This window comes from Ambystoma mexicanum, chromosome 3p, assembly GCF_040938575.1.
Source record: "Ambystoma mexicanum isolate Mex_15411 chromosome 3p, UKY_AmexF1_1, whole genome shotgun sequence".
NCBI classification, from domain to species: Eukaryota; Metazoa; Chordata; class Amphibia; order Caudata; family Ambystomatidae; genus Ambystoma; species Ambystoma mexicanum.
This window is the reverse complement of record NC_090925.1, coordinates 1,134,865,204-1,134,891,998: the sequence shown is the minus strand read 5'-3', so window position 1 is coordinate 1,134,891,998 and position 26,795 is coordinate 1,134,865,204. Positions and strand designations below refer to the sequence as shown.

Genomic DNA, 26,795 nt, shown 5'->3' with positions numbered 1-26,795 from the left:
CAACTTTTGATTTTGCCATTGAAGTGGTGTGCTTGGATGTTTTTAGTTTTTGTGTGTCGAAACCAATTGATTGGATGTATATTTGACTCAAGTGTCGTCCAATTAGGGTTGGGCTTGGGTTTGTCATGAGCAGCCTTTTGGACACGGGTCTCGACCTGAAGTTGGCCCTACAGAACTGAGGGCCGGCTGCGGGGAAACATTTGATGTTTCCACTAATTCCTGCTCTTTGGTGTCACTTTCCAAGCCGATGCCTGATTTCTTGCACCAGAAATCTTCTGCTGTAGGGGTAGAATCGGCAAACCTCTTTCCAGCTGCATTGTGTAGGCTGCCCACCATTTTGCTACTTAAGGGTTTCCCCCGCAAGACTACTATTGCTCACCTTGTGAGTGTCCTTCCAAGGGAATCTGGTGTTGTACATTGGGCAACATTTAAATGGAGTCTTCACTATGTAATGGCAAGAGAACGAGTCAGCTTACTATTGTAAATATTCGTGTAAAAGGTAATGGGGTTAATGGCATTCTCTCAATGAAAGGGACTAAGTATGTCTGCATGCCCTCCCCCACTCTTGCTTCTGTATCATCTTTCGCGTGATGTCTCTGTCAACCACTGCTGCCTTTGCCGATCTTGCTGAAATCTAGTACTTTACCTTGAATAGCCTCAATTGCTTACGATCATTTTGTCAAATAACGGAGACTCTTGTTTTGCGTCTAATCTTAATGCCGGCAAAAAAATCTGACAACATCGATGTGTGAAGCATCATGGGTATCCACACATCTAAAGTATGCATAGTGTTGCAGGCCCTGTTGATGCCCCTTTTTCGAATTCGAAAACACAAGATGTAATACTCAGCACCAACCACTAGATGGCGGGGTATGCAAAGCATTTGAATCTAAACAGATTCACAAGCCTCAGAAATATAGAAGCACCCAAGAATGAAGTCTTCAGACAGATAACTTGTTGCCAATGTCAACAATGTATTGGACCCCAGCCGTAATGGCTAAATGCCTGTCATTTGAGCTCTGCCCTAAGTGTGGGAACGGGGACATCCTATTAACCGTTGCATGCCACTTTCCAACATTTCATTTTTCTATGCTTCTGGACGCAATGGCTGCTTTCAACAGTGTCACCTACCCAGTGCTACTATAAGTGGGATGAGAAATCGAGGGGGGCTCTAATAAGGTGTTTGGCCAAAGTGGTGGTCGTGGCTTAAATAGTGGTGAATGCGTATTCCTACAAAACGCCAAGTGAACAGCAAATTACAGAATTACTGGCGATTTTCAATGGCAGAATATTGTTTTACTTTGTAACAGTTCGTTGTAGCTTAGCCTATTTTAGTTTTTTTAAGAGGAGTTGGAATACCGTGTTTGCAAGGTGAATTGCACAGATTTTTGTAATTGAAAAACAACGCAGGATCTTCAGAGTTTGTATACATAATTGTATAAAAAGTAGTTATTCTGAGGAAGCTATATATGTATTTGTGAAAGTGTGTTTGTGTGTTTGGGGTTGGCTCCAGCCCCACAACAGTTGGTGGGCTGAAATTTTGGCCCAAGGTCGGCATACCATTCTGGGGTGTACTGGCGATAGTGAATTCTGACCAACCCCACCCATTCGCACTGCACAGGGCAGGGTTCGGCCCTGTGCTATCGGTATAGGTGATTTTGGGAGATTGCAGATTTTCTTTGCGACTTTTACAAGAATATGAAGTTAGGACACAAGGTCGGCATACCAGTCTGGGGTGTACTGGCAATAGTGAAATTGTATCAACCTCACCCATTCGACCTGCAAAAGGGTGGAGTGGGGTCCGGCACTGTGCTATCGGTACAGGCAATTTCGGGAGATTTCCGATTTTGCAATTTCGTTCGATAATAAGAAGTTATGACACAATAAAACATACACAAGGCTATAGCAGACCCCCACGTGCATGTCAGCTACAGACCCGGACAACGCTGTGTGCTACCGCGGGTCTGTTAGATTTTTTAAAACAGAAAACAATCTGCGCTGTTTGTTTTGACAATAAGGTATTACAATATTTTGGAAAAATAGACAAAATGAAGTTTCCAGGTATAACTTTTCTTAAGACAAAAAACAGAATAACTGTGACCAGCAGCAGACAAAGTAGGGTCCTCACTGGTGTGATGGGAACCTAAAATCATGTCACAGCATGTGGTATTTCCCTATACGTGTGTTAACAGTCATCTATTATGCCATAGCGGGCCCTGCTTTTTCTGCCGCCTGCCACAATGAATCACTGTGGGCTTTGGCCAAACACCACAAAGAAGCATCTGTGATAAAACAAGTAGATTGTCACTTCTTCCGCAGGGGGAGCCATCCCCTTTGGGACTAAGGGAGGTGAGCCTGCTATGCTTAACAAACCGCTATGGGACAGGGAAAGCGGGGTCCATCTGGAGATGACTCCCCCTTAGGATGACAGGAAAACCTCAGAGAGGGACATAAGTCACCATCTCTCCCCCCCAGACATTAACACCCTAATGGGGTATGTAGGAACTAAGGTGTATGAGACCCCCAGCAACTTTTCTAGAATGGCTGACCTGGCTGCAGACCCAACCTTAGCCAGTGCTCATGGAAGACAGCGGAGGGACGAGAAGACCAGACTTCGGGGAAGCATTATTTGAAGAGCCAATCAGCAACAAGATTCCATGAAGCCTGCAGAGTTTGATTGTGCCACAGCGCGCACAGGGAATGTGGAGCCCCAGAGGGGAGAGGGAGAGACTGTGAGGCCTGCAGACTGGGGTGGGTGAAGCCAGAAGAACGCAAGAACGTAAGAAGAATTAACGTCTCCCTAAAGAGAGAAGGGCAGTGAGACTCATAATTTTGAAGGAGAAATAGAGAAAGAGCAAGACCTAGTGGGAATCTGGGGACGGCACCCCAGCTCTGCATGAACTATGGAAACTGAAACTGTGAACATAGGCAAAGGCCTTTGGTCAAGAGACAAAAGGGGTGGTGGTCAGAAGCCATCAGCCATCCCTTGGGAATGTCCCAAATAGGTACTGGATGTATTTGTGTTTTCCCTTTTAGAGGTAGGGATAGAACCTAGGTTAGAATAGGATTGTGCACCGAGAACTTAATGTACTTAAGACATCCTGATATCCAGATGAGCGCACTTTTACTTATTTAGTTGTTTAGACTAAGGTTTATAGTCTAAGGCTTAGGGAAAGGTTGGGCCTTTTACATAGAAGAAAGAATACAATGATTCAGTGAACATGCATCCTTCTCTATCTCCTGATTCTGACCTAACACACAGCCCAGTCTCTGCAATTCATGGCCATTGGGCAGTAGGGGGAAAATCGCAACATGGTCATCCCCAGTAAATATGAATTACAATATGCTGCCAAAGCATAGTTCACATTTTAGCCACACGATTGCCATGGACAACTTCACATAACATTTTCTATTAAATAAAATGTTAGTAGGTGGCTGGGGAAGCTCAGCAGAGCCCTGTCTCACAAGCATTCCTTTGATGCTGCAGGAGCTCAGCCCTGGCTAGCTATGGTCCACTTAAAGCCCTGCACCTACTGCAGTTCCAGTGGCCGTTTGCTGGTAGCAACTGGCTTCTTTGTCCGCTCACTGCAATGGGTCAGATCATTACTCTCTGACAGGGAAATCCATGTCAATCCTGGCCTGTTAAGCACATGCACTAGTGGCATTATCTGAGCAGGGTCACAGGGCTTGCTTGTTTCACTCGCCGTCTGTAACACAAATAGAGTGTCCCCCATGGAGTTGATCTGATAGAAGGCCTCCACGGGCTAATCTATCTGTGTGTCCATTGTGACAAAATGACTACTGCTCTGCAGATGAGTAGTGGCTGCAGTGCCTGCTCGCCCCACACGACGACTAAACCTGCAGTGATCCAATCATAAAGGCGAAACAGACACAACCCGACAGGTTATACTTTATTCGGCACTTGTGGTAATGGGAGCCGAGTGCAAGCTATATTGTCCAGGAGTGATTGAGCTGGCCCATAGCCATCCAAACTGCGATAGTCCTGGATTCCAAAATAAAAGAACGTCCGACCAAGGTTCTAAGAAAAGTAGAATATTTTAAACTAAAAATATGTACTCTAATCAAAAACACTAAAACCCAACCCTGTACGAGTACATAATAGGCAAACTTTGTAATGAAAGGGGTCACTCTGGGTCTGATGGCAGGGGTGCACAAGCAATATTTTCAGCAGCAAAGTCAACTTCAAGGAAGAGGGTATTTCAAAGGTAAGAAGTGTGGCCGTAAAAGGCCTATATGGCTCTCTAAGGCAGTCCAGGGATCAGAACCACTTCAAATACCTTTCAGGATTGCTCTTGGTGCTTGAGAGCAGCCAGACAGGCTTCTATGTGCTTTCAAATTGGTCTACTCAGGTTCAAGATATTTTGTGTCTGTTGTTCCCAATGAATCACATGAGTCAAGACAATCGAGGTGGCTCAGTGTGGTCCAGCGCTGTGATGTGTGGCCAGGTAAAGGTGATCAGCTTGAAAGTGGTGAAGAACAGGCAGTTGATGGTCGAGTCATTGTCACAAATCAGTCGCGTCAGCTCAGAGAGGCCCAACAATGTGATGCGGTTCTTCATTTGCGATCAGCTCAAAAATGGCTGGAGCCAGGCAGGCAATGCTTGTTTCAGCTGATATACGACTCAAAGGCAGATGATAAAGTGTTGAGTGTTAAAGGAAGGTGTGGGTGCTTGCAGTGCCTCGAAAGGTGCCTTGAAGTGGCGGAGCTGGCTCAAAAACTGCTTGAAGCAGGCAAACAGTGTCCAGAGCGGCTTCGTTGCTTCTGGTTGCTGGGGATCCCATTGAAGGGTTTCCAGTCGCAAGGTTGATCCTTGTTCTGCACTTCCCAACCAGGAAGGTTGCCAGAGGGCACTTGCAGGGACTGTCACCACCACGAGTCAGGTTCCTATGTGCCACTGGTTTTGTCCATCCAGTGGGTCAGCCAGAAAGTTCCTCTGGGATGGTTGAGGGAAGGGTCTTCCTACCTTTTTGGAGCCTTTATCTTCACCTCCATGGAAGAGGACATTCAGCCAGACTGTACCCCCAATAAAGTTCTAGATGAAATCCTGCTTCTTCTGTAATCCAAAGATGGTTCAACAGAGGGGTGGTCTTAGCCCCTTAAATTGGCAATCTGCCCCATTAGACTGGTCCCCTTCTAGCCTTCTATAAGTTTCTAAGCTTGGCTGCTGTGTTAAAAGTGCTTTGCCTGGTAATGTATGCTCTGTAGTGCGTTGTCTGCAGGAAGTCGGGAGGGGACACAGGAAGTGTGGCAGTCCTGTGAGATTCCAAAATGGTGGAACCCTTCTGTGAACTGGTTTGCCTCTCCTGACTACTCTAACTCCACCTCTTTTCTGTCTGCCCTGCATCACATAGTCTCTAGTATTTACCACCAGGGTGTGAGCTCTCCTTTGTCCTGGCAGATTTTGTCTTTAAAACAGTGGTTCCCAGTTCCGTGGAGATTTCCTGTCACTGGGGGAAGGTGGCAAGCCTTCCCAAGGAGATATAGGGGTGGGTTGTTATGGGCCAGGTCCAAATGGTTTTTGGGATGAAATCCAGTCCCAGACGCTAATACACATAAGGCCCTGTCAGTGAAATGAGTCACCAGCAGCCATGCTCAAATCAAGCCTGCTTCATGGGATACTTAGCCACTTTGGTTTATGTCTTGTTGATCTACAGAAATAAGAAGCAACCTCGGGTTTTATTCAACATGTAAAGCTCCAAGGACCCCACAAGAATTGATCACAATTGTTTCTGTGCCCAGTCCAGACTTTGATTTGAGAAAACGTAAACCTTTTATTGAGGAATCTCGCACAGAAAAGCAACATAACAAAAATAGGGAAGGCAAGGTATTGGGATATCAACCAAAGCCTAGATGTGAGATGGGTCCCTCAGCTGCTCCCCTAGTTCCGGTTACCAAGGTTCTCTTGGTAAACACAGGTTGGAATTTAAGAGTTCTCACACTTTTCTTCTGTCTTCCAGTCTTCGCTTTAAAGGGCTGGTCTGCCATCTTGAATTGCATAAGTGTCATTGCCAGTGCTTGCATGGGGGCTATGGTGTGCCACGTCATGGAGCCTGTCTTTCAAAACTACTAGCAGGTACACTTTACGTGATCAGCACTTCCCTGCTTCTGTGGAGTTTGCTCAACTCGCGGACTGCAGTAGCCTTGCAGGCTGCATGGTGGATTTTCATGAACCCAGAGAGCTGCAAGAGTCCACAAGCAAGATGGTGTGGGAAGCTGCGGTGGGCTATGAAGCATAGGGCATTAAAGCAACTTTCCAAGTCCATAGGGAGCACCACCAGTTTGACAGGATGGACAACGGACATAAACAATGTCGACTATAGCATTAATATCCAGAACTTGTTTTAGGGTCCAACCTCCACAAAGCAAGAAGGGGGTGTGGTGTTAGTCCATTGCAAACCCTGCTTGTGATCCCCTGTCATCATTCAGAAAGTACAGATTCACACAGGCCATCAGGGTACACATTCTGCACCAAATATGGGCTAAAAGGATCTAGTACTCTGCTGCATAGAGTGATGGAGATCACACTTAACCCTTACGGTATACAGTGTTTATATCGAATCCTATATATTGAATCCCCATATATCGATTCTTTTTATCTTCAAAACCTTTATAGTGAATGTATTTAGGGTGGGGTAAAGGGTTACATTTTTTGGGGAAATGGTCGGGATGGGTTTTTAGGGGTGGGAAACGGGGGCTTGGTGGAGGGACCACCCACCCAAAAACAATTTTTAAAAAAATGTTTTCACTATAAAGGTTTTCAAGATAAAAGATTCGATATATGGACATTCGTTATATATTACATGCCAGACTAACGGGAGCGGTTTACACTGGCCACGGCATGTTTGTAAAACTGAACCCAGCTTGGACAGCCCGGAAGGACCGAGTAGAGCTCTTGGGTTGTGTACTCCTGCCAAGGACGCTGGAGAGATTTGGAAAATTCAGTTGACGGCAATTACAGCAATGTTTTCCACCTGATCTGCTCCGATATTGCCAGAAGACAAAGACGCTAACAGCCACTGTCGGTCAGCATGAGGCTATGCACGCTGACTAAATGGGTCCATCAATCAGAGAAAATGAAAATGTGAAACACATTATGCTTCTAACTATAAGTTCCCGTTGTCATGGAAACACACTGTTGTTTTGGAGCTCAACTTCTCAGCTGGCGTTGTACGTACACTCACTGCTGCAGATGCCGCTTCATGGCAGGCTAATAACTCTATTTCGGAGTTTATAGAAGATATGCCTACAGCAAAGCAATTACCAAGTTATTTTCTGCTCAAATTCTTGGAAATCTTACAAGAAAGTTTTACCAACCCTTCAGGAAACCAACTACTCTGCGAGAAGTATTCAGTATTTTTTTTTTTTTACGAGTTTCAATAACCAAAGTGATTTTTACACGTTAGTTGTAAGATCAAATTGAAACGAAACAGAAAAATAGGGAGATAACACAGGGGCAGATAAAGAAAGAACGTAGAAGAAGAGCAAGAGTCAAATGTAAATACACAGTACATAAAATACAGCAAGTTCAACTCAGTAAAACGAAACTTAGAATAAGAGCGAACATCCTTCAAGTTCTGTGTTTTTTAAATGTCTGTTAAAATCTCTGTTACTTTGTCCTTGAAAGTCAGGTCCAAAATCTTTGTAGCCGCTATGGTCCAGGACGGTCTCAGGCCCCCTATTAATTGTTCCCACCAAAGAGCTTCTTCTGTCAAGTAGGCTTTCTTCAAACGATGGAGTAGATATGGAGTTCTATAAAGATTTGTGCCCGGGCATGACAGCAGAAGATGCAATGTTTCAATGGTTTCATTAGAGTTACAAAAACGGCAGGTGTTGGTCGCCAAAAGTCCTCTAATTTGTCGGATCTCATTTGTGGGTAGTAAATTCAGCCTGGCCCGGAGGAGTGTGGATCGTGTTTTTCTGTTCGGATGCCTTATGAGAAATGGTTGAACTTTGTTCGATTTTTTGGTTGATGCAGGCAGGTGCTGAGTCAGTTTGTAAACAGATGCTTTCTGTAACATCTTGATCCAGTCTGTTTCGTCCAGGCGTTTTTTAGTTTTAGTCGGATTGAGAACCAGCTCTTCAATGCATTCCATATTTGCAGAGACAGACATGTAATGGGCCACCACTCCTGACAGCATGGTATCTCGCAGGAGCTCGTGTCAGTAGCCACGTGGCTATACTCAATAAAAGGAATGGGCAGTCTCCCGCTCATGTAGTCTTTAAAGTAAATAACCATGGTGTCCCGTGTCTTTATTGTGCAGCACCAGCAGGTGCTGCGTAGCTGACAGAGGGCCTGCCTTGCAGGGCCCTCCACCATGACAGTGCCCCTGCAGGGCAACGCTGTCCCCCATGGGTGTCAGCCATGTCTGTAGAGCCCCTGCCGGACAACTCTACCTTTGTAAGCCGGTGCCCCTGCTGGGCAACACCAGCGTCCTCTGGCCTTGCAGGCCTGGGTGCCCCCAGGCCAAGGAGGAGGCTGTGTGATTACGGGCTGACCGGGTGCCCCCAGTCTGGAGCTGTCTGCTGGGTGTCCCCAGCCTTGATGTTGTGTCGGGTGCTCCCGACATATGCAGGGTGATCACTGCCTTTAATTCAGCTGCGTGACCGCAGCCCATGGTCTGCTGGGTGCCCACAGCATGCCGGCTGGGTGCCCCCCAGCCCTGGTCCGCCTGCCCTGGGTGCCCCAGGCCAGGATATAACAAGACATGCTACTGCTTTTTTCCACACACTTGTGGGATTGTTACTTTTATTATTATTCAACATCAAAATATTAACCATCCATCTTTTATCCTGTAGTTCGGAGGTTTGCAACCTTTGACCCCCTGGATATGTTTTACTGCAATTCCCATCTTCCTAGCCAGTGTAGACAATGGGGGAGGAGGGATCATGGGAGTAGTAGGCTAAAGCATGTGAGAGTCATGGGTTGCAGACCACTGAATAAATAAATAGCACAATACTGATTGAGATCTGTCAAAATTCAGTTTCATGGGACATAGGCGCTGTTTCTCAGATATGTGGCTGGTTTTGTGGAAGTGACTATCCATTCAGTGCCCCTCCCGGCAAAACATGGCACATCTCAATAACGTGATGTGAAACGCAGATGGAATGACGTTGTACGTGCACTTGCATGATCTGTAGAGCTGGGAGAGTCAGTGAACTCAGGGATGGGCCTGAACCAGGGGTTCTGCCCTGGCTCTTAGGCCAAAGATTAGCATAGAAAGTAAAATGTCAGCTTAAAAAGTGGGTGGCGGGGCCCGGATATTTTTTAAATGTGGGCGCTGGGAATGGTGCAGAGGGAGAGAAAAGGGGATGGCAGTGGATGAGGAGGTCAGAATCAGAGCAAGTGCTCTTTGGTGGAGGGTAGCGCGGAGATCAGTTCTAGGGGAGGGACAAGGAGATGGCGGTGTTGTGCAGAGGGTCTGGAGAGGAATTTGCCCCAGTGTTATTTGGTGAATGTGGGCATGAGGAAGGGGGGTTATAGGGAAAGCATATTGTATTGGAGAGGAAAGGGCATGCAGCGCTCAGGGGAGCTGTGGGGGGGCAAGAACTGAGGAGTGGGAAGGGGTGGTCTGCAGCACAGCAGTCACCTTGTTAAGTAACATGCTTCAAAGTCACTGCCAGTTCGCGTGCCAGTCACCGCTTTGCTCCAAAACCTTTTGCCATAACAGGAAGTGATTGAACTTCCTGTCCTGCCGTAGCCAACCACTGAGTGGCAGAGGGGCAGGACAGAACGTCCACCTGCAGCCCTCCTGCATGAGCCAGCACATGCCAGGAAAGCGTTTTCCATTGTTCTTTTAACGGCCCCAAGGGCAACAGGTGAGGCTTACCATTAGCCCCTGCTTTGGCCAGGCACCACTGACCTAAAACGAGGTTCAGGCCAGATACCCTGCTTTGTCCCGGCGGGCTCGAGCCTCATTTGGCTCACCCAGCTCTAATGGTCCGCTTTTCATCTCTATGCACCTTATTTCAAACCAGACTTTTACACAGTCATGGGCACACTGCGTGCATCCCAAAGGGCTCATATATGCACTGCGGGTGTACATATGACCCAAATTGGGGTAAGAGAAGGGTTTCCGGGCACCCCCAAATGTTGGAAACTTCTCGTACACCATTATTTTAGCCCTGGCATTGGGGGACCCACAGGGGTGGGGCATTGGAAAGGTTAATATAGGACAGATTCTCTTGAGCCACACATTCCTAGCTGGGGCCCTACATTCGATGTATCTCAGTGGAGACCACCCGCTGCCAGATCTTGAGTGCATGCGGGACAACTCTGAGGTTTCTTCCTTCCACTTGCTCTAGCTGGGAAGAGAGAGAGAGAGAGAGGGAGAAGGAGAGAGATAGAGGGAGAAAGAACGAGAAAGGGAGAGAGAGGGAGAAAGAGAAAGGGAGAGAGCGACAATGAGAAAGAGAGGGACAGGGAGCGCGAGGGAGAAAGAAAGAGATAGAGAGGGAAAACAGAGAGAAAGAGGGAGAAAAAGAGAGAGAAAGAGTGGTAGTGAGAGAGAGGGGGAGAAAAAGAGAGAGAGTGAGAGAAAGAGAGGGAGAGCGAGTGAGAGAGGGAGAAGGAGAGAGAGAAAGAGAGAGAGGCGAGAGACAGAGAGAGAGGGGGCAGAGCGAGAGAAAGAGACAGAGAGAGGGAGGGAGTGGAGGAGAAAGCGAGCGAGAGGGAGAAAGAGATAGAGAGAGGGAGAAAAGGAGAGAGAGGAGGAAAGAGAGAGAGAGGGGGAGAGAGAGGGCGAAAGAAAGAGAGAGAGGGGGCAGAAAGAGAATAAGAGAGATGGAAAGAGAGAGATGGTGAGAGAGAGGGAGAGAGAGAGAGGGAGAAAAAGAGAGAGCGAGAGAGACAGAGAGAGAAAGAAACAGAGGGAGACAGAGGGGAGAAAGAGAGAGAGGGAGAAAGAAAAGAGAAAGCGAATGACAGAGAGCGAGAGAGAAAGAGATAGAGAGAGAATGTGCCAGGCTCTGTGCCAGGTTCATATGTCATGATGAAATGACAATTCAGCAAGAGAAGCCAGTGTGGTGTGAACAGTGGCTTGTTTCTACTTAGACCACTGTGTATTTTTTATTACTGGGCTGGTAGTGATTTATTGCGGTTTTAGTCAGATTGTAATTAAGTGTCAGTATATGTTCATTTATTTGAGGTTGTTGTACTTTGGACGCTCTACCTAGTGTCAAAGCCTTCTGAGCTCTCTGGTACCTGCAAGTCGGAGGCAGAGGTAAAGCGGTGACTTGTCAGATATGGCAAATTTTCGTGTGGCTCTGTTCCAACTTTTTATAGACAAAAAGCCACTCCAGTACTAATATACGGTGCAGATACTAAATGTCCCCAAAATCAGTTATTATGGGATAAAATCGAGGGCAAATTCTGGAGGTTAGGTATTTCATTTGCCAAATTCAGTTCCAATCTCGAGAATCAGGGGATTTCTTCTTTGTATGTGTCTAATTTGTGGAAAGTGTGCAGCTTCCTGCGAAAATGTCTGTTAATTGTGGATAAGAAAAACATATTTTATATTTTGGCAAGTTATCTCCTGACGTCTACACATAATTTCCCCTTGAAATGGAGAAATCACATCTATAATGCCTTAGCTGACTCTGATGTTACTATAGAACTGTTAACTCAGAATCCGGATTGTGCACAAAAAAATTATATGTAGACTGGATAAAAACCATCGCGAAGTGTGAACAATATCGAGATTTTGACATTACTATATTTGGTCACAAAAAATTGAAAGACACAAATATCTGATCAAATTTCCATCTGCTAAATCAAGAAGTTTATACCTAAGATTTAGATTAAATCTCCAAGCAAAAGATATTGTGGCACGAAGAGGCATTATAAATGATGAAGATAACTTTTGTCAAATCTGCAAGGACCAAAAACAAAAAGAGACTCTAGAACATATAACCGCAGAATGTCTGAAATTGGCAAACAAATGATCCTTATATCTCAAACGACCTTTTACTGACTTAGAGATCTTGCATACAAGAATATTATGGACTCGAATTTTTACCACCAAATTAATGTCTGTGAAAATAGCGACTGTTCAATTTCTTGAATGGCTAGAACTGGGAAAGATAGATGAACAATAATGTAAGCTTAATAAAGTCTTACGCATCACCTTTTTACTATGAAAGATTTTTTAATATGAATAGTATTTCTTTCAAACCTAATAATTGAGCTGTAAAATTGTCCTATACTTTTTTTTCAATATAACACAATTTCAATCTAATATGTGTGAATAGTATATGAAATTTTTGTTTCTTGATTTTCTTTCTAACAACTGATGAATCCAGATTATCATATTATGTTATGATATGCTTTTTTTCTTTTGTATGTAAACTATGAAACTGACTATTATTTTACTATTTAATTTATTTTTTCTAAGGTTTCATGTTCTTGTTTTGTTTTTCTATTTTGACTGTTGCAATATTGAAAGGTTGTTTATACAGCCAATACAATAAAAAAAAAAAGACTTGTCAGGGCTCTGTGGTGTCACTGCAAGACTTGAGCCAGAGCGGAAGAGGACCAAAGGTTCAGATCGCTAAGCCAATAAACTGGACAGATCTTCTTCCAAACCTTTTTCTTAGCCCGTTATAAATTCTTTAATTGGAACTGTGACATCTGGACCTCTGGGACAACTTACCACACTTTGACACAGCGTTTTATCATGAGAGCCAGCCTAACTTACCCCAGTTCTACCCTTTCTCACCATACCACCCTCAAGTCTTATTCGTCCAATCCTTGTCCCACCAACCCACCAGAACCTACCAGGGTAAAATGCAGTGATATGTCTCACTAACTAGATATGGCCAGCCGGCTGCAGTCTGGTGGGGGATATCCTTCAAATGTTAGCCTGCTTCTAGGTGCTTTTTGGCAGAGAAGAGAACGGAGGCACTAGGAGATAATGCTAAGCACCCAGCATCTCACACACATTTGTGAAGTGAGGAAGCTAGAGCTACACATCGAGCCTCCTTGTTCTATCAACAATTTAGCCACTTGACAACATCTAACTTTGTGGGTTAGTGAAAGTTAACTTATGTGTGTTTGGATGGTCAACTGTAGACCTATGCATTTTTTGTACTTTGACCAAACAGATTCCTACAATTTGGCCTTTTGTAGAGTTAGTGCATCACGCCCGTGCAGCAATTGGCTTATGGTGAGAGCCAATTAAAATTTTTAATTAACGCTGTGACACAAATTACACATATTTCAATCAACACATGGACATTGTATTTATTGTAATTAATTTTAAAACGGATTTCTTGGACTCATTTATTTTGGTTGTGGACAATCACGTCCATACCAACCTTAAGACCTTACCTGCACCATCCTCTCAAACATATGGGCTAGGGGCAAATAGGAAATGTGTACATCCACACAGGTGGGGGACCAATGACTCTGGAAAAAAAAACACAAGTAGCCCGGCAAGGCCAGGTGAGGTCAGAATCATGCCTTACCTGCATAACTCTTTCAAACATGTGAGCCAGAGGCAGGAAGGAGATGAGCACATCGTCCTGTCTCGGAAAGATCACTTTCTGCAGGTGAAGGGCATGGGAGACAGAAAGGAGAGAAACACTGACAGGAAGACAACAAGAAAGTCATAAAACAATAAAAAGAAAAATTGCACCAGGGAGTAACAGGGCACAGGCTGTCAGAGGAGAGGAGGAGAGCGAGCTGAGTAGCTGAGGGTCAGAGGGGAGGAGGAGAAAGAGCTGAGTAGCTGAGGGTCAGAGGTGAGGATGGGAGAGAGCTGAATAGCTGAGGGTCAGAGGTGAGGATGAGAGAGAGCTAAGTAGCTGGGAGTCAGAGGTGAGGATGGGAGAGAGCTGAATAGCGGAGGGTCAGAGGTGAGGATGCGAGAGAGCTGAGTAGCTGAGGTCAGATGTGAGAATGAGAGCGAGCTGAATAGCAGAGGAGAGAGAGCTGAATAGCAGAGGAACAGAGGTGAGAAGGTGAGAGAGCTGAGTAGCAGAGGAGAGAGGGCTGAATAGCAGTGGAACAGGAGAGAAGGAGAGAGAGCTGAGTAGCAAGCAGAGGGAAATAGAAGAGAGCGAGAGAGAGAGAGAGAGAGGCAGAGTGCTGAGTAGCATAGGTTAGGATATGAGGATGAAAGAGAGCTGAGTAGTAGAGGAGTGGAGGAGAGAGCTTTATATTAGAGGAACAGAGGAGAGAAGGAGAGAGAGCTCAGTAGCAGAGGTTCAGAGAGAGCAGGAGATGGAGCGGAGTAGCAGAGGAGATAGATGCAGGTAGTAGAGGGTCAAAGGAGAGGAGGAGAGTGAGCTGAATAGCAAACTGTCCGAGGAGAGAAGGAGAGAGAGCTGAGGGTCAGATGAGAGGAGAGAGAGAGCTGAGGAGCAGATGGTCAGAGGACAGAAGGAGAGAGATCGGGATAGCAGTGGTCTGAGGAGTGGAGGACAGCTGGGGAATGCAAAGTCCGAGGAGAGAAGGAGAGAGAAAGCTGAGGAGCAGAGGTTCAGAGGAGGGAAGTAGAGAGATCTGGATAACAGCGGTCAGGGGAGAGGATGAGAGAGCATGGAGGGTCAGAGAAGAGGAGGAGAGAGCTGAGGAGCAGAGGATCAGGGGAGCAAAGGAGAGAGAGCTTAGGAGCAGAGGGTCGTAGGAGAGAGAGTTGTGGAGCAGAGTGGTAGAGGAGAGAGAGCTGAGGAGCAGAGGGTCAGAGGAGAGAGAGCTGAGGAGCAGAGGGTTAGTTTGGCCACACAATTCAACAGGGATATGTTACCCGGAGAGCAGAGGAACACATAAAATAGGAAGAGGCTCACTGTGCTAGCAGCGGGCACAGGTGCAGCGGATAATGGGAGCTGAAGGTCACGGGCCACAGTGTGTGTGACCATCTCTTTCCGACTCACAGAGGTTCTGTTAACACCAGCAACTGGTGCATTGTTTATTGATTTCTGGCACTGCACATACATTATGTATCTATATATTTGTGTAAAAAAACAATCCAAGCTCCATTACACCCGTTCTGTTTTGTGCCTGTGCATATAGAAACACACACACGCACACACACACACACACTGACACACACACCACACGCACACCCACTGACACACACACCACACGCACAAATTGTAAATATATAGCAAGTAAACCGGTGAGTGTGTTATAGTTAGTGTCAAGGTGAAGGCAAATAAAACATGAATATGTTAGGTAAGGATAGGAGCATCACTTCATATGCGTCCCCTGCTGCAGTGAGCCGCTCCCACTGGCTAAATGACTCAGGAGACAAAGAATTCTACATGAAGTTACACATGCCAGTGGCCCTCATTACGACGCTGGCGGAGTGGGTTTACGCCAGCGTTATTCGCGGCGGACCCGTCCGCCCTACTACGAGTTCCCGTAGCGCCATGGAACGTTTTCCGCCTGGTTTTTCCGGGCGGAGAAATCCATGGCGCCACGGGACCTTGATGTTAATTACGCCACCGTATTTTGCGGTGGCGCAATTAACGCCTTCCCCACTCCCATTATACCCTATGGGGCAAAAATGGGAATGGGGAAGGGTAAAATGGGGAATGGGGATTTACCGCCCCGCCAAGGTCGGCATGGGGCGGAAAATCCGCCAACCTCCATGGCGCTATCGGCAGCTTTCCGCCGTGCTCCGCGGTGCATTTAGCACCGCGATTTCCGCCAGGGTCGTAATGAGGGCCAGAGTGTGTGTGTGTGTGTGTGTGTGTGTAGTGAACATGATTGTGTTGTGACAATACCTGACTCTGAGACAAGGGTGTAATGTTGCATGTGACAGAGCAGCTGGCCCCAGCAAGGCGCATGTGCAGGATGCCGGAAGCGCTGCATCTGGCTTCTCTTGGGTGTGTTCCATCACACGAGTCATGCATCATTGGATGTGCTGTGCCAGTGTGAGGAATGAGCACATTGTATATTGGGTGTTCGCCCGGGATATCCCTGTACACCTGTTCCTATGCCACCCTGACCTGGCCATGAGGTGACCAGATACTGTGGCCCAGAGCAGTGGCGTCAGGCCCCCAGGCCGCAGCCAGGGGCTTCTACCAGACTGCACTTCTCGGCCTTACAAGACTGCTTGTGCCCGAGAGTTTAGACTTGTGCACACGGGGAGCGTGTTCTATTATTTTCTTTCATTTCTTTAGCCTAAGTGCAACTAATACAAGCAGAAACTGAGATTCTGTTTGAACTTTGTAATGCTGAGTTTGTTCCTCAAAGTGCGGGAAAGGAGAGGGCAAGAGAGAAGTGGGATAGTTTCCTGTCTAAATTACTGACCGGGTGAGCATGATGCTCAGTCACTGAGGGTGTAACCCTAAATCTGCACACCTCATTCATTTGGAAAGGCCGGTGTACGGAGATAGGAACACAGCGCCTTTGGGGAGTGCGGTGGGGGGGGAGGGGTGGGGGGCATACGATTTTTAAAAGTACTCATGCATGTAACCAAACTGCACCGGCAACAAAATGTGCATTGTCCTTTATTGATTGCTGAGGTCTCCAAGAGACACCTAACGTTTAAAATGACATTGGGCTCATTACACGGATGGCGCTAAGGGATTACCGGCACCGGTAAGGGCACCGGTAAGGGCACCGGTGCCGGTAATCCCTTAGCGCCATACTACGAGGTCCCTCAGCGGGTCCCGTCCTTAACGTGTGGCCAGACCACACGTTAAGCAAGGGACCCGCTGAGGGACTTCAGGGCAAATAACGGTACCGCAAATAGCGGTACCGTTATTTGCTGCTTCCCCATTCCCATTGAGCCCTATGGGGGCTCAAATGGGAATGGGGAAGGGCCTTGGTGAATAGGGAATTACCGCCCTGCCAGCCTTGGAATGGGGCGGTAATTCCCCCATTCACCAAGGCGGACTCGGTAAAGTACCGGCGGCAACCATGGCGCTAATAGCGCCATGGTTACCGCCGTCTGTGTAATGAGACCCATTGCCTTTCAACTATGGCCCTCTCTCCACTTGGGACACTCGGTTCACTGTCTCTTTTGACCTGGTGGCATGATACCCTGTTCCCAAATTACCTGAGCTCCTCTTGCCCAGAGTTTTCGCCAGAGATTTAAGGTATGTGCTGGGGGTTGGGGGAGATTGGCACAGAAACATTCCCAGAGGGGCGCCCACATACATTTCCTGCGATGTCCATATCAGCCTTTATCAACCCCCCCTTCATACATGATATCTCCAATAGACTCCTCATCTACTAAAGCCCCACATAGGGCCTCATTACAACCCTGGCGTTAAGGGGTTAACGGCGCCGTAAAAGGCTGCGGTGCCGTTAAACCCTTAACGCCCGATTCACACTTTAACACCTGCTTTTTGCAGGCGTTAAAGTCCAACCCGCTAAGGGACCTTGGTGCTAATTACGGTACCGTAATTTACGGTACCGTAATTAGCGCCTTCCCCATTCCCATTGTGCCCTATGGGCCAAACATGGGAATGGGGAAGGGGCCATGGTGAATGGGGAATTACCGCCCCACCAACCTTGTAATGGGGCGGTAATTCCGCCATCCACCATGGCGGAATCCGGCATGGACCATGGTGCTAATAGCACCATGGTCCAACGCCAGGGTCGTAATGAGGCCCATAGTCTCTCTTCTGTGTCGAGTACAGAAAGAGTTGTGGAATGTGGCTCTCTGCAGCATCTTTGTAGTCGGTGCGTTATAAAACTCCAAATAAATTAATAATTAAGTAAATGACGAACCAAATCGCTGTACTTTCTCCAGCAATGTAGGATCAGATTCTGCACTACAGTGGGCTGTGACACTTTCCATTTTTCGTAGTGCTGCCCCTGGGCAGCAGTGATGAGGAGCAGATATCTTTGTGAATAGTAACCATGGCTAGTCCTTGTCAAAGCATCTCATAACTGCGAAGTGACTGCACACAGAAGGACGATGATTTTTCTGCATCTAAAACCTGAATTTGTTTGGCGCCTTCCGCTATGTCTAGATGAAGATGTCTAGCGCCGTGTCTGACCGCTCAGTGCTTTTATTAAATCATATTCGTTCTTCTAAGGCGTGCATCATTGTGTTTGCAAATCTTGCTGAGCGTGGATCCGGTAGCAGGAGGCCTCTTCATGCAGGATCATACGGTAGCGGGATCAAACACTGCGTGCGCTGCAATCTCCAGGGCTCTTGAGGATGTCCGTGCTCATCTTAATGACAGCCACAGAAAGGGCCACCCCAAGGGATTTAGCAGCACGCGGTTTTCTGTCCCTTGTTTAAACCCAGTATCTCGTACACAGATTGCTGCTACTGTACCAGGGGGTGAAGGATCTCTCACCCCCAAATTTCCATGCCAATGTGGAAGCATACATGCACATTGCAATTACTTCAATGCCCGGTTAACATTGACAACACTGACTCTCATTTGTAGGTAAATATAGAATTATGAACCTGGTGAACTGCCTCCGTTACCAATGACGAAGAGAAACCAGTTAAGACCTGATTTTGTGCCCATGGAAATTGTACAAACTTGTTGGACGGAGGCCGAGATCATCACATACTGCGATAAACTTCCATGAAACTCATGGAAGTAATCATAACTCCACATTTTTGCTGTTTCTTGGAAACTAACAAATGTCTAAACCCATATCAATCAGGGTTTAGACCGCTGATGAGTCTGCCCTGATCTCGCTTCTGGATGATCAGGGGACAGTGGTGGGGGGTGTTTGGTGGGTGGGGTTAGGGTTTTGATCCTTCTTGACCGCTCTGCGGCCTTTGATATAGTTGATCGCGACACTCTCCTGTACCACCTTGCGCAAGCAGGGATTTACGGTATTCCAGTGGTGTGGTTTGCATCTTTTCTTGCAGATCATACATAAACTGTTTGTTTCCGTTCCTGTCACTCCACATCATCTTCACCCTCCTGCTGCGTGCGTCAGGGATCTTCCTTGTCTCCACTCCTTTTTAATCTCGATATGCGTTCTCTGATGGACCGCATCTCTGAACACGGGTTCAGTTCTACACCTATGCCGATGGGAAGATGCTCTTAGTGTTTCGTCTTTACTCTCCTACAGCGGAGCTACCACACAAACTGAGAGATTGTTTATCAGCAATAGGGAGCTGGATGTCAAAAAATGGACTGAAGCTAAACAGGGAGAAAACAGAGGTCCTGGTATTTGGCTCCCAGATGGCGAAAGCCAGCTGAACCTCTGAGTATTGGCCAGACTCAGTGGGCCCCTGCCTGTCCCATAGCACCTCAGTAAAATGTTTGGGTGTTAGGCTTCTATTGCCTGGTTCTAGAGAGGCTCACATCACTGCACTTTGTAATACTGACTTTGCTAAGTTAAAAATGCTTAGGAAAATTCTTCCTTTTCTACCTGCAAACTGGCGAGTGAAGCCTGGTTAACTCGTCGATAATAGGATCGCTAGATTACTGCAATGGTACCTACCATGGGTAACCGGCGTATCAGATTCAGTGCTTACAAGTCTTTGAAAACTCAGCAGTGCGGCTAGTCTTAGATGCACCAAGACTCACTTCTTCTGTACCTACGCTATGACAGCTTCACTGGCTTCCTGTTAAGGCTCGAGTTGAGTTTAAGATCCGATGCATTTCCCATCAGGTAATTCATAACACAAGGGTGCCATGCTGTCCTTGTGTTATGAATTACCTGATGGGAAATGCATAGGATGTTAAACGCAACTCGAGCTTTAACAGGAAGCCAATGAAGCTGTCATAGCGTAGGTACAGAAGAAGTGAGTCTTGGTGCATCTAAAGGAAACTAACCTGGAGCGCTATCAACCTACTAGGTGTCCTCGCTCGTCGTATCAAATGTTATTAAAAATCCTATGCTACCAGAGAGCTCGGATAGGGGGCCACTCCTTTTCAGATATTGCCCCTACCCTGTAGAATGCTCTGCCTTCTTCCATGCGCGAGATTGCAGGATATCTCCCGTTGTTGAAAGTGCATCTCTTTTAATCATCTCCCATGGCTTTGTAGCACACAAGATGGCTCCTTCTCAGTGCCTAGATGCTCTTGGGCCTTAGTTCGCGCTCTATAAATACTCTACATTACATGACAAAAGATATGTGATCCAAACGCTCTTTGAAAACCATGCTGCCATTATGACGTGCCTTGGCCAGAAGAAGGACCCCGATAAGACTGCGCACTGTCTTGGTTTCGACTTTGGTTTCCCTCAAATATGTTGACAAGCTTAAATGAATGTAAAGGCTTGGTTTTATGAAATAATAGTGACATGGTTTGATACATATGGAACCCTTGGCTCTGTGTTTTTTCTTTTCTGTTTAGTATTTTTTGGTTGATTGTTATGTACTTTTATCTTGTTGGGAATTCAATAAAAATGGTAATAAAAACATTGTCAAAATGAATTGTTTTATTAATTTTCATTTTTTATTAATTTTGGATTGGCAAGAATTGATACGGCATGTATCATTCATATTTATGCCAACGATACCACCTAGAGCCTTAATACAAGTGTGGCTGTAATTATAAAACAGGTGGTATCCTGAATACCGCCTGTTTTAGTGCTCCACTTGATGATGAGGTGTGGGGTATTTAAGGCATGCTATATTTCGATACGGAAATCAACTCTTAAGGAGACCCCTAGTTGCACTTTTGTGTAAAACAAGGAGGCACTCTAAACAAGACCTTTGCACAATGCCTTTTTAACCCGGTTTGTGGTGGAGCTGCACTTCGTTTGAATATAAATAAAATTCAGGTCAAATAGCGATTGCGATAGTCTATGCAAGAAGCTCCAATGTTGGTGGTGGCCTGCAGGCTGGTGCACTAGCCCCATGCCCTCTCCTTGTGTTGATGGTCTTTTCCTTTTACCGGATTCACTGGCAAAGACTCCATCCACTCCTTGGGACGCTCCGTGATCTGGGCTCCGGAGATCTTGGGATCTCCTCGGTTCTGATCACTCTATAAACTCATGTTGCGGCAGTGGTCAAGTCTGTGTTTTCCCAGATGAAGCCTCTCCAGCAGGCTACATTTAAGCCACTTCCTTTTCCTTCCAGGGTATTGGACATCTTCGCTAAGCTTCGGCAGAAACCCTCCAGGTCATCAGTTCTCGTCATTGTAATTTGTTATTCATAACGCGCTTAATACCCAGAGGTTTCTAAGCGCGGGCTCGAACCTGTGTTGCTCTGTGTTGTCTTGCTTCAAGCTATCCTCCAGGTCCTCTTCCGATCACTAAACGCCAGAGCGTCCACACACACATCGCTTCCATGTTCTTTTGTGTTGTGGGGATACTTTCACAACTTCTTTGATGGCCACCTGTTCAGCAGTGCTTCAACTTTCCAATGGGTAGTACGATATACCAGACTTTTAACACACTGGTGAACTCCACCTCCTTCCTTCTGCGATCAGTCCAAGGAAAAGCAGTTACTAGGAACCAAGGGGCGATGGGTGGTGTCAGGGGTTGGCGCAGATCACAGGATCCTAATTTCTATAGATGGTGATAATACAGGTAACGTTAGCAGAGCTCCACCCTGCCACTGCTTCGGGTGCCACTATGGGAGTAGCACAGTTTGAACAGGGGTCGATCACTGACTGATTTTAAGGCGAGGGTTTGGTGGGTTTGTGTACCTGCACGTGTGTGTGTGTTTGTGTAGGGCGGAGGCGTTTGCCACAAGAACTGGTGCTGCTAGACTATCACAAAATATCACCATGCTCACTTTGTTATAGTTTTTGGAATCAATATTACGCTGTATCATGCCACTTAGAGATTAATTATTGGACATTAACCTTGTGTGGCAATGCGTCCTACCAGCTTTTCTGAACTGTGAATTTTATGAGCATAAGAAGTAATTCTCAATTATTGCTTTGTTTCATACACTGCCTCGAGGTTTGACATTTCCATGCCAGCAAATGTTAAAAATAATACCATGTCCTAGCTAAAAAAAAAAGGTGTTAACACCAACATCTATTGCTTTACCTCATAGTAGAGCATTTGTGCCCGCGGTGGGCCCTTTAGCTGACACATTATTGTGGCACAGGTCTTTCGGTATCCGCGGTTACATACGGATCAGTATAGAACAGCGGTTCTCCGTGATTGTCTGTAGAACCATAGGCTATCCGCCGCTCTAGTAGCACAGTTCCAGAACCTTGGCTTAAAGATTAGCCAATCACAGCTGTTCCCGTGTAAGCTGTGCAATCTTAGGTCATGCATCGTGGTTGCCCAGGTGTTGAGTTGCCACCACTGGTAGAATCTGAGGCTATGCCTACGCGACACAGAGCTTTTCTCAGTTTTGATCACGGAATCGTGTGAATCCATGCAGTACAATCATTTTGTTGTCAGCTGTAAAATCATTGGATGTGCATCATTTTGGCACAGCTGCTCCAGTGTACGTTGAAAAAGGTAGGCAACATATGAATGCGGCACAACTGGTCAATTGTAAACTGTCGAACCTCTGGACATGCAAACACCTGTTGCAACTGATTTCAGGAGACCGGGGGCTGTAGACACTCGTGTGATGCATCGGCGTGGCCCAGATGTTTCAGTGGCAGCTGCGAAATCTTAGGCTGTGCAACAGTTGATTGGGTTACATATAATGGTAGCCCAGCTGGTTCATTGTAAATTGCTGAACCTTAGGATATGGATACGCCCAGTGCGGCTGATTTCCATAGTACAGTAGCTGTATATTGTCTGGTTATTTATCAGTATTGTCCAGATGTTCTAGAGGCAGCTGTAACATCTTAAGCTAGGAAACATTGTAGCAGAGATGTCCCAGTGCCAGCTGTAAGATCCGAGATGACATAATTGTAGCTGGTCCCTTGTAAACTCTTAAATCTCAGCAGTAGAGTAGCTCTTGATTCTCAGTTTATGCATCAGCCACCTGTAAAACTGCAGGTTACACATCACAAAGGAGAGCAGTCCCCAGGACTAGGGGTATAATAACAGGCTATCATGAGTCAATTATGCACTTTGGTCTGTGCTGGAGATCAAAGGCACCGCAAAAGCAGGCCATTGCTGCACAATTACAGTAATGGGCTAATTTTGCCATAAAAGGCTGCAACATGTGATCACTAATGCTGGAACCAGGCGTCCCTGCAAAGCATACAATGCCAGTAATTGGTCTCTTTGATAGCAAAGAAGCCTTCTTGTGAGACTAACAACACTGATTTGTGACAGATGCAAGTTACACATAGTATTATTGTGGCTGCATCCTCTGAAGCTGGGCACTAGCTCACTAGCATTGCTAGCTCGGCTCTAATTCAGGACATATGCTAGGGCAATTCTGAACACTGGGGATAGCTCATCATCAAACAGCTGAAAGGAGTGAAGGATGAAATGTAAAACTGCCCATTGGCTAAATTCGGAATGAAGGCCTGTGGGGCCGATTCGTGCAATTATTTGCGTGTAAAATCTAGGATTTGCGCGCCATTCTACGAGCAAATCTCTGTTCGTTGATTCATTGAATCGACTGCGTAGGACTTTTCCTGGACTTGCGAGGAGTTCTTGCAGCCTCGGCATTTCTCTGCGAGCCGTCGAGCGCCTTACGCGATACACCACACAGAGCGTGAACGTGGCTTGCGCAGAGGGCTGGGAAGGGGGCGGAACACAGAAAATGGGGAAGAACATGCGAAAAAGTGAGCGTTCTAAGGGACGGCCCGCAGGCAATCCCTCACACACCCCCAATTATGCCAAACGACGCATATTCATGGAACCACAGACGCAGCCTCTTGGCATAGTAATTGCCATGCAAATTCCTCCATTTCTACACCATCTAAAGGCAGGCGTAAGTACACTTGCACGTAGGAATCGCAGCACGGAGGTGAGTTTGCATGTCAGATATAGGGGTGCGTGTACACAACCGGGGTTCCACTCTAACTTAGGGGTACACGTACGCAGTGTAGCAGGATGCGCAGATGGTTTACAGGGGTTTGCACGCATATTTTCAGAGTTTTCACTGAGTTACGATTTTTCATACGCATGTTGTTTGGGTACAGCAACAGTTACAGGTGACCCCGCGCAGGGTCCCCGAGATGTAGGCCTGCTTGCGGGGGACCCCAAGCACTGTTTGAAGGGTGCCTGTATTTGTGCCTGGGGAGCACGCAAAGGTAGCTGTTCTGGCTGTTTATGCTTTGCGTGGGGGCGTGTCGGGAACGTTTCGGGCGCGACTTGCGAATACGGTTACTTTGCGCAGTGAATTCCATGAATATGCGGGGCGTGGATTTTTTATTCTATTCACAGGCTCGCTCAGTGTCGTTCTCGCCGCGTGGCCCTTGTGGGATTTCTGCGCACATTTGCATGAATCGGTCCCTGTATCCTTGCTAGTGGCAAAGAAAGTTGCCCTGGGCCCTGATGCAAATAATAAAACATGCTTTTTTGCACCCTCACACGTATTGCAAGGGGCACCTAGGCTCGACTGGAACGGGGCGCAAAGTGCTTCACAAGTACAGTGTACACATTATCGCACATGGCATCTAGACTTACTTATTTAGAGTGGACAAGGTCAAAGGGGCACCTGCAATCGCACAGTTAACGTACAGCAGGAATGGCACATATGTAACCACATAAAGCAGCACTGCACATTCAAAGTGGCACAGAGAACATTACTGACTGGTTCGGGACCACCCCAGCAAGTGAGCACGTGTGTGTCTCTTGCTTTTGATATGTGGACGAGGTTGTCTTTATGCAGACGGAAAGATCCGTCCTGTAAAGTGATAAAGAGCTTATTGTATCCATGTTATGAGGAGTGGCAGGAGCGAGTTAATCCTTCCAAGTCCTCCTGTCTGCATTGGTGTTGCTGAGTACAACACACCACCTTGCAAGCGATTTGCCAGCCAGCAACCACACACATGACACCCGGCCTTCCCCAAGCCCGTGCCACATTTTACACGGGCTCAGGCTTGCATCCTGCAGGCTCTCCTCGCAGGTACCTTGAGATCCGGTTCTAAGGGCCTATAGAGAAGAGGATTACTCCCTGTGAGTGTTATTAACCCGAAACAGAGGGGCTGCTCACTCTCTTCATCAAACACATTGGTTTGGGTGTATATTAAACACTTCTCTACTTGTGCTCAAACAAAAAAAACATTTGACTGCCATGAGAGGCAGGGGTGGAGGGCCATAATGCGTCGATATTGCACAAAGCCTCTCATGTCTGGGAGGCAGAATGGGCAGGGAAACTGGATCTGCGCTAGAAACCTAGCGCTATCCCTGGGCACTACAGGAGGCAGAGCACTCGTCAAACGAGATGCTCCTGCTAAACCAAAGGAGGCCATCAGTTTGCATGCCTGCAAGCATCTTGTTATGTTGGTACTACTGACCACTTTGTTCTCCAGCTCCCTTCTCAACTGCGCATAAAGTCCCCCGACCCACACGCCCCTCCCCCACAAACCTCTCTACTTCTTCTGGCTTACATGTGAGGCTTCTTCTACAAGATCAGAGGGGCCATATCAACTTGTTTATTGCCTTCCTCCCTTAACACTTTCCCCTCCCTTCATCTAAGATCACGCTGCATCAACCTTTTCTACTTTACCCTGTTTTTCAAACCTACCCAGCTGTCAGACTTCGCCCGTGGAGCTTGTGGAGGACCTGGAGGTTATGGCCCCCGGTCTAGTCTTCACCCAAGATGGCGGCCGCAACTATAAAACGAGACCACGCCCCCTCTTCGGCGCGTTGTATCTGTCCATGTCTTTGTACGCCGTCAACGCTGTGTTCTGCTGCCGGTGTGTCTGGATCCCGCTCCGAACCACCCTTGCCGTTCACTTGCTTCCCCTTACCTAGTTTCTATTCCTAGACGCTCTCCGCGTACTCCTCTTCCTTTATTTCTTAGTTTCATTTCTTTTTTCATCCTCCTTCTATTATCGTCCGGGAGCCTTGCTCTAACGCTCCTGTTTAGTTTCCGGTTCCGCTTGGTAAGCGTCTCCGGTAACTACTATTTTCTTCCTCTTGGTCTCATCTCACGGTAGGTGTTTCCGTTGTTCCCTGTTGGATTTGGGGTGTTTCCTTTCTCCTCTAACATCCATTGCTTACCTTTCTTCCGTGACACTATTTCCGGGTTTTTCACCCTATCTTCAGTTTCTGTCTTTCTCTCCCTTGTCTCAAGATCTACCCCGTTCCTGTCATTGCACCCACGCTTAGTTTTGCTCTTTGGGCCATTCCCTGTATCCTGTTGATCTTTTGGACCTCTGCTTGGATTTATCCTGTTTTCCGGAATTGCCTCAAGACTAAAGGACAAGGCTTGTGAAGTCAGCCATTTATTCATCTTTACAATTCACCCAGGGTTTTTTGGTGCCCGAGAGGCTTTTTCCCTGGTACTTTGGGGGTCTAGCTCCTCGGGGTTCACCTTTGATAGGTTACGCTTCCTGTCAAGGTGGCCTCTGAGGGAGCTAGGCCCTATTTACACGACAAGAAGAGGAAGTCAAGGAAGGGACAGTCCTCAGAAGACCGGCAGTTGTGCAGGAAGACCCCCGCCAGTTCCAAGGACAACTCTTCTGAAAGTATTGGTGAGGAGGAGGTTGGGGAGGTCGGTCCTTTGTCTGACAGAATACAACGCCCACCGATAACCATGGCATCCTTGGAACAATATCAGGAATTGTTTGCAGCCATGCAAAATCTCACGATAGAATTACAAACCCTCAAGACGGAAAACACCACACTGCGTCAACAAGTGGCCTTACAGAGAGAGGATTGTGGAGATCTACCGCCTATGGCCTTGTCGTATGGCAAGTATGATGGTCACCCAGGGGGACTAAAGGACTTTTTGGATGCCTGCCAGGTCTACTTTTCATTTAGACCACACGCCTACGAGTCAGCCAGATCCCGAGTGGGGTTCATCATCGCCAATTTGATTGGGAACGCATTGGCGTGGGCAACCCCTCTGGTG

General features: G+C 46.9%; 1 protein-coding gene across 6 annotated transcripts in view; it reads right to left on the bottom strand.

Moving 5' to 3' along the window:
• ACSL6 (acyl-CoA synthetase long chain family member 6) overlaps window positions 1–26,795 on the bottom strand; it is a 774,575-nt gene that overhangs the window by 357,865 nt on the left and 389,915 nt on the right. For 4 of the 6 annotated variants that reach the window (XM_069652522.1, XM_069652520.1, XM_069652523.1 and 1 more), the window contains one exon: window positions 13,483–13,560. In XM_069652522.1, coding sequence (XP_069508623.1) covers window positions 13,483–13,560 — 78 coding nt within the window. Of the gene's footprint in view, window positions 1–13,345; window positions 13,424–13,482; window positions 13,561–26,795 lie in introns of all 6 variants that reach the window. The other 2 variants (XM_069652521.1, XM_069652524.1) reach the window with 1 other exon arrangement.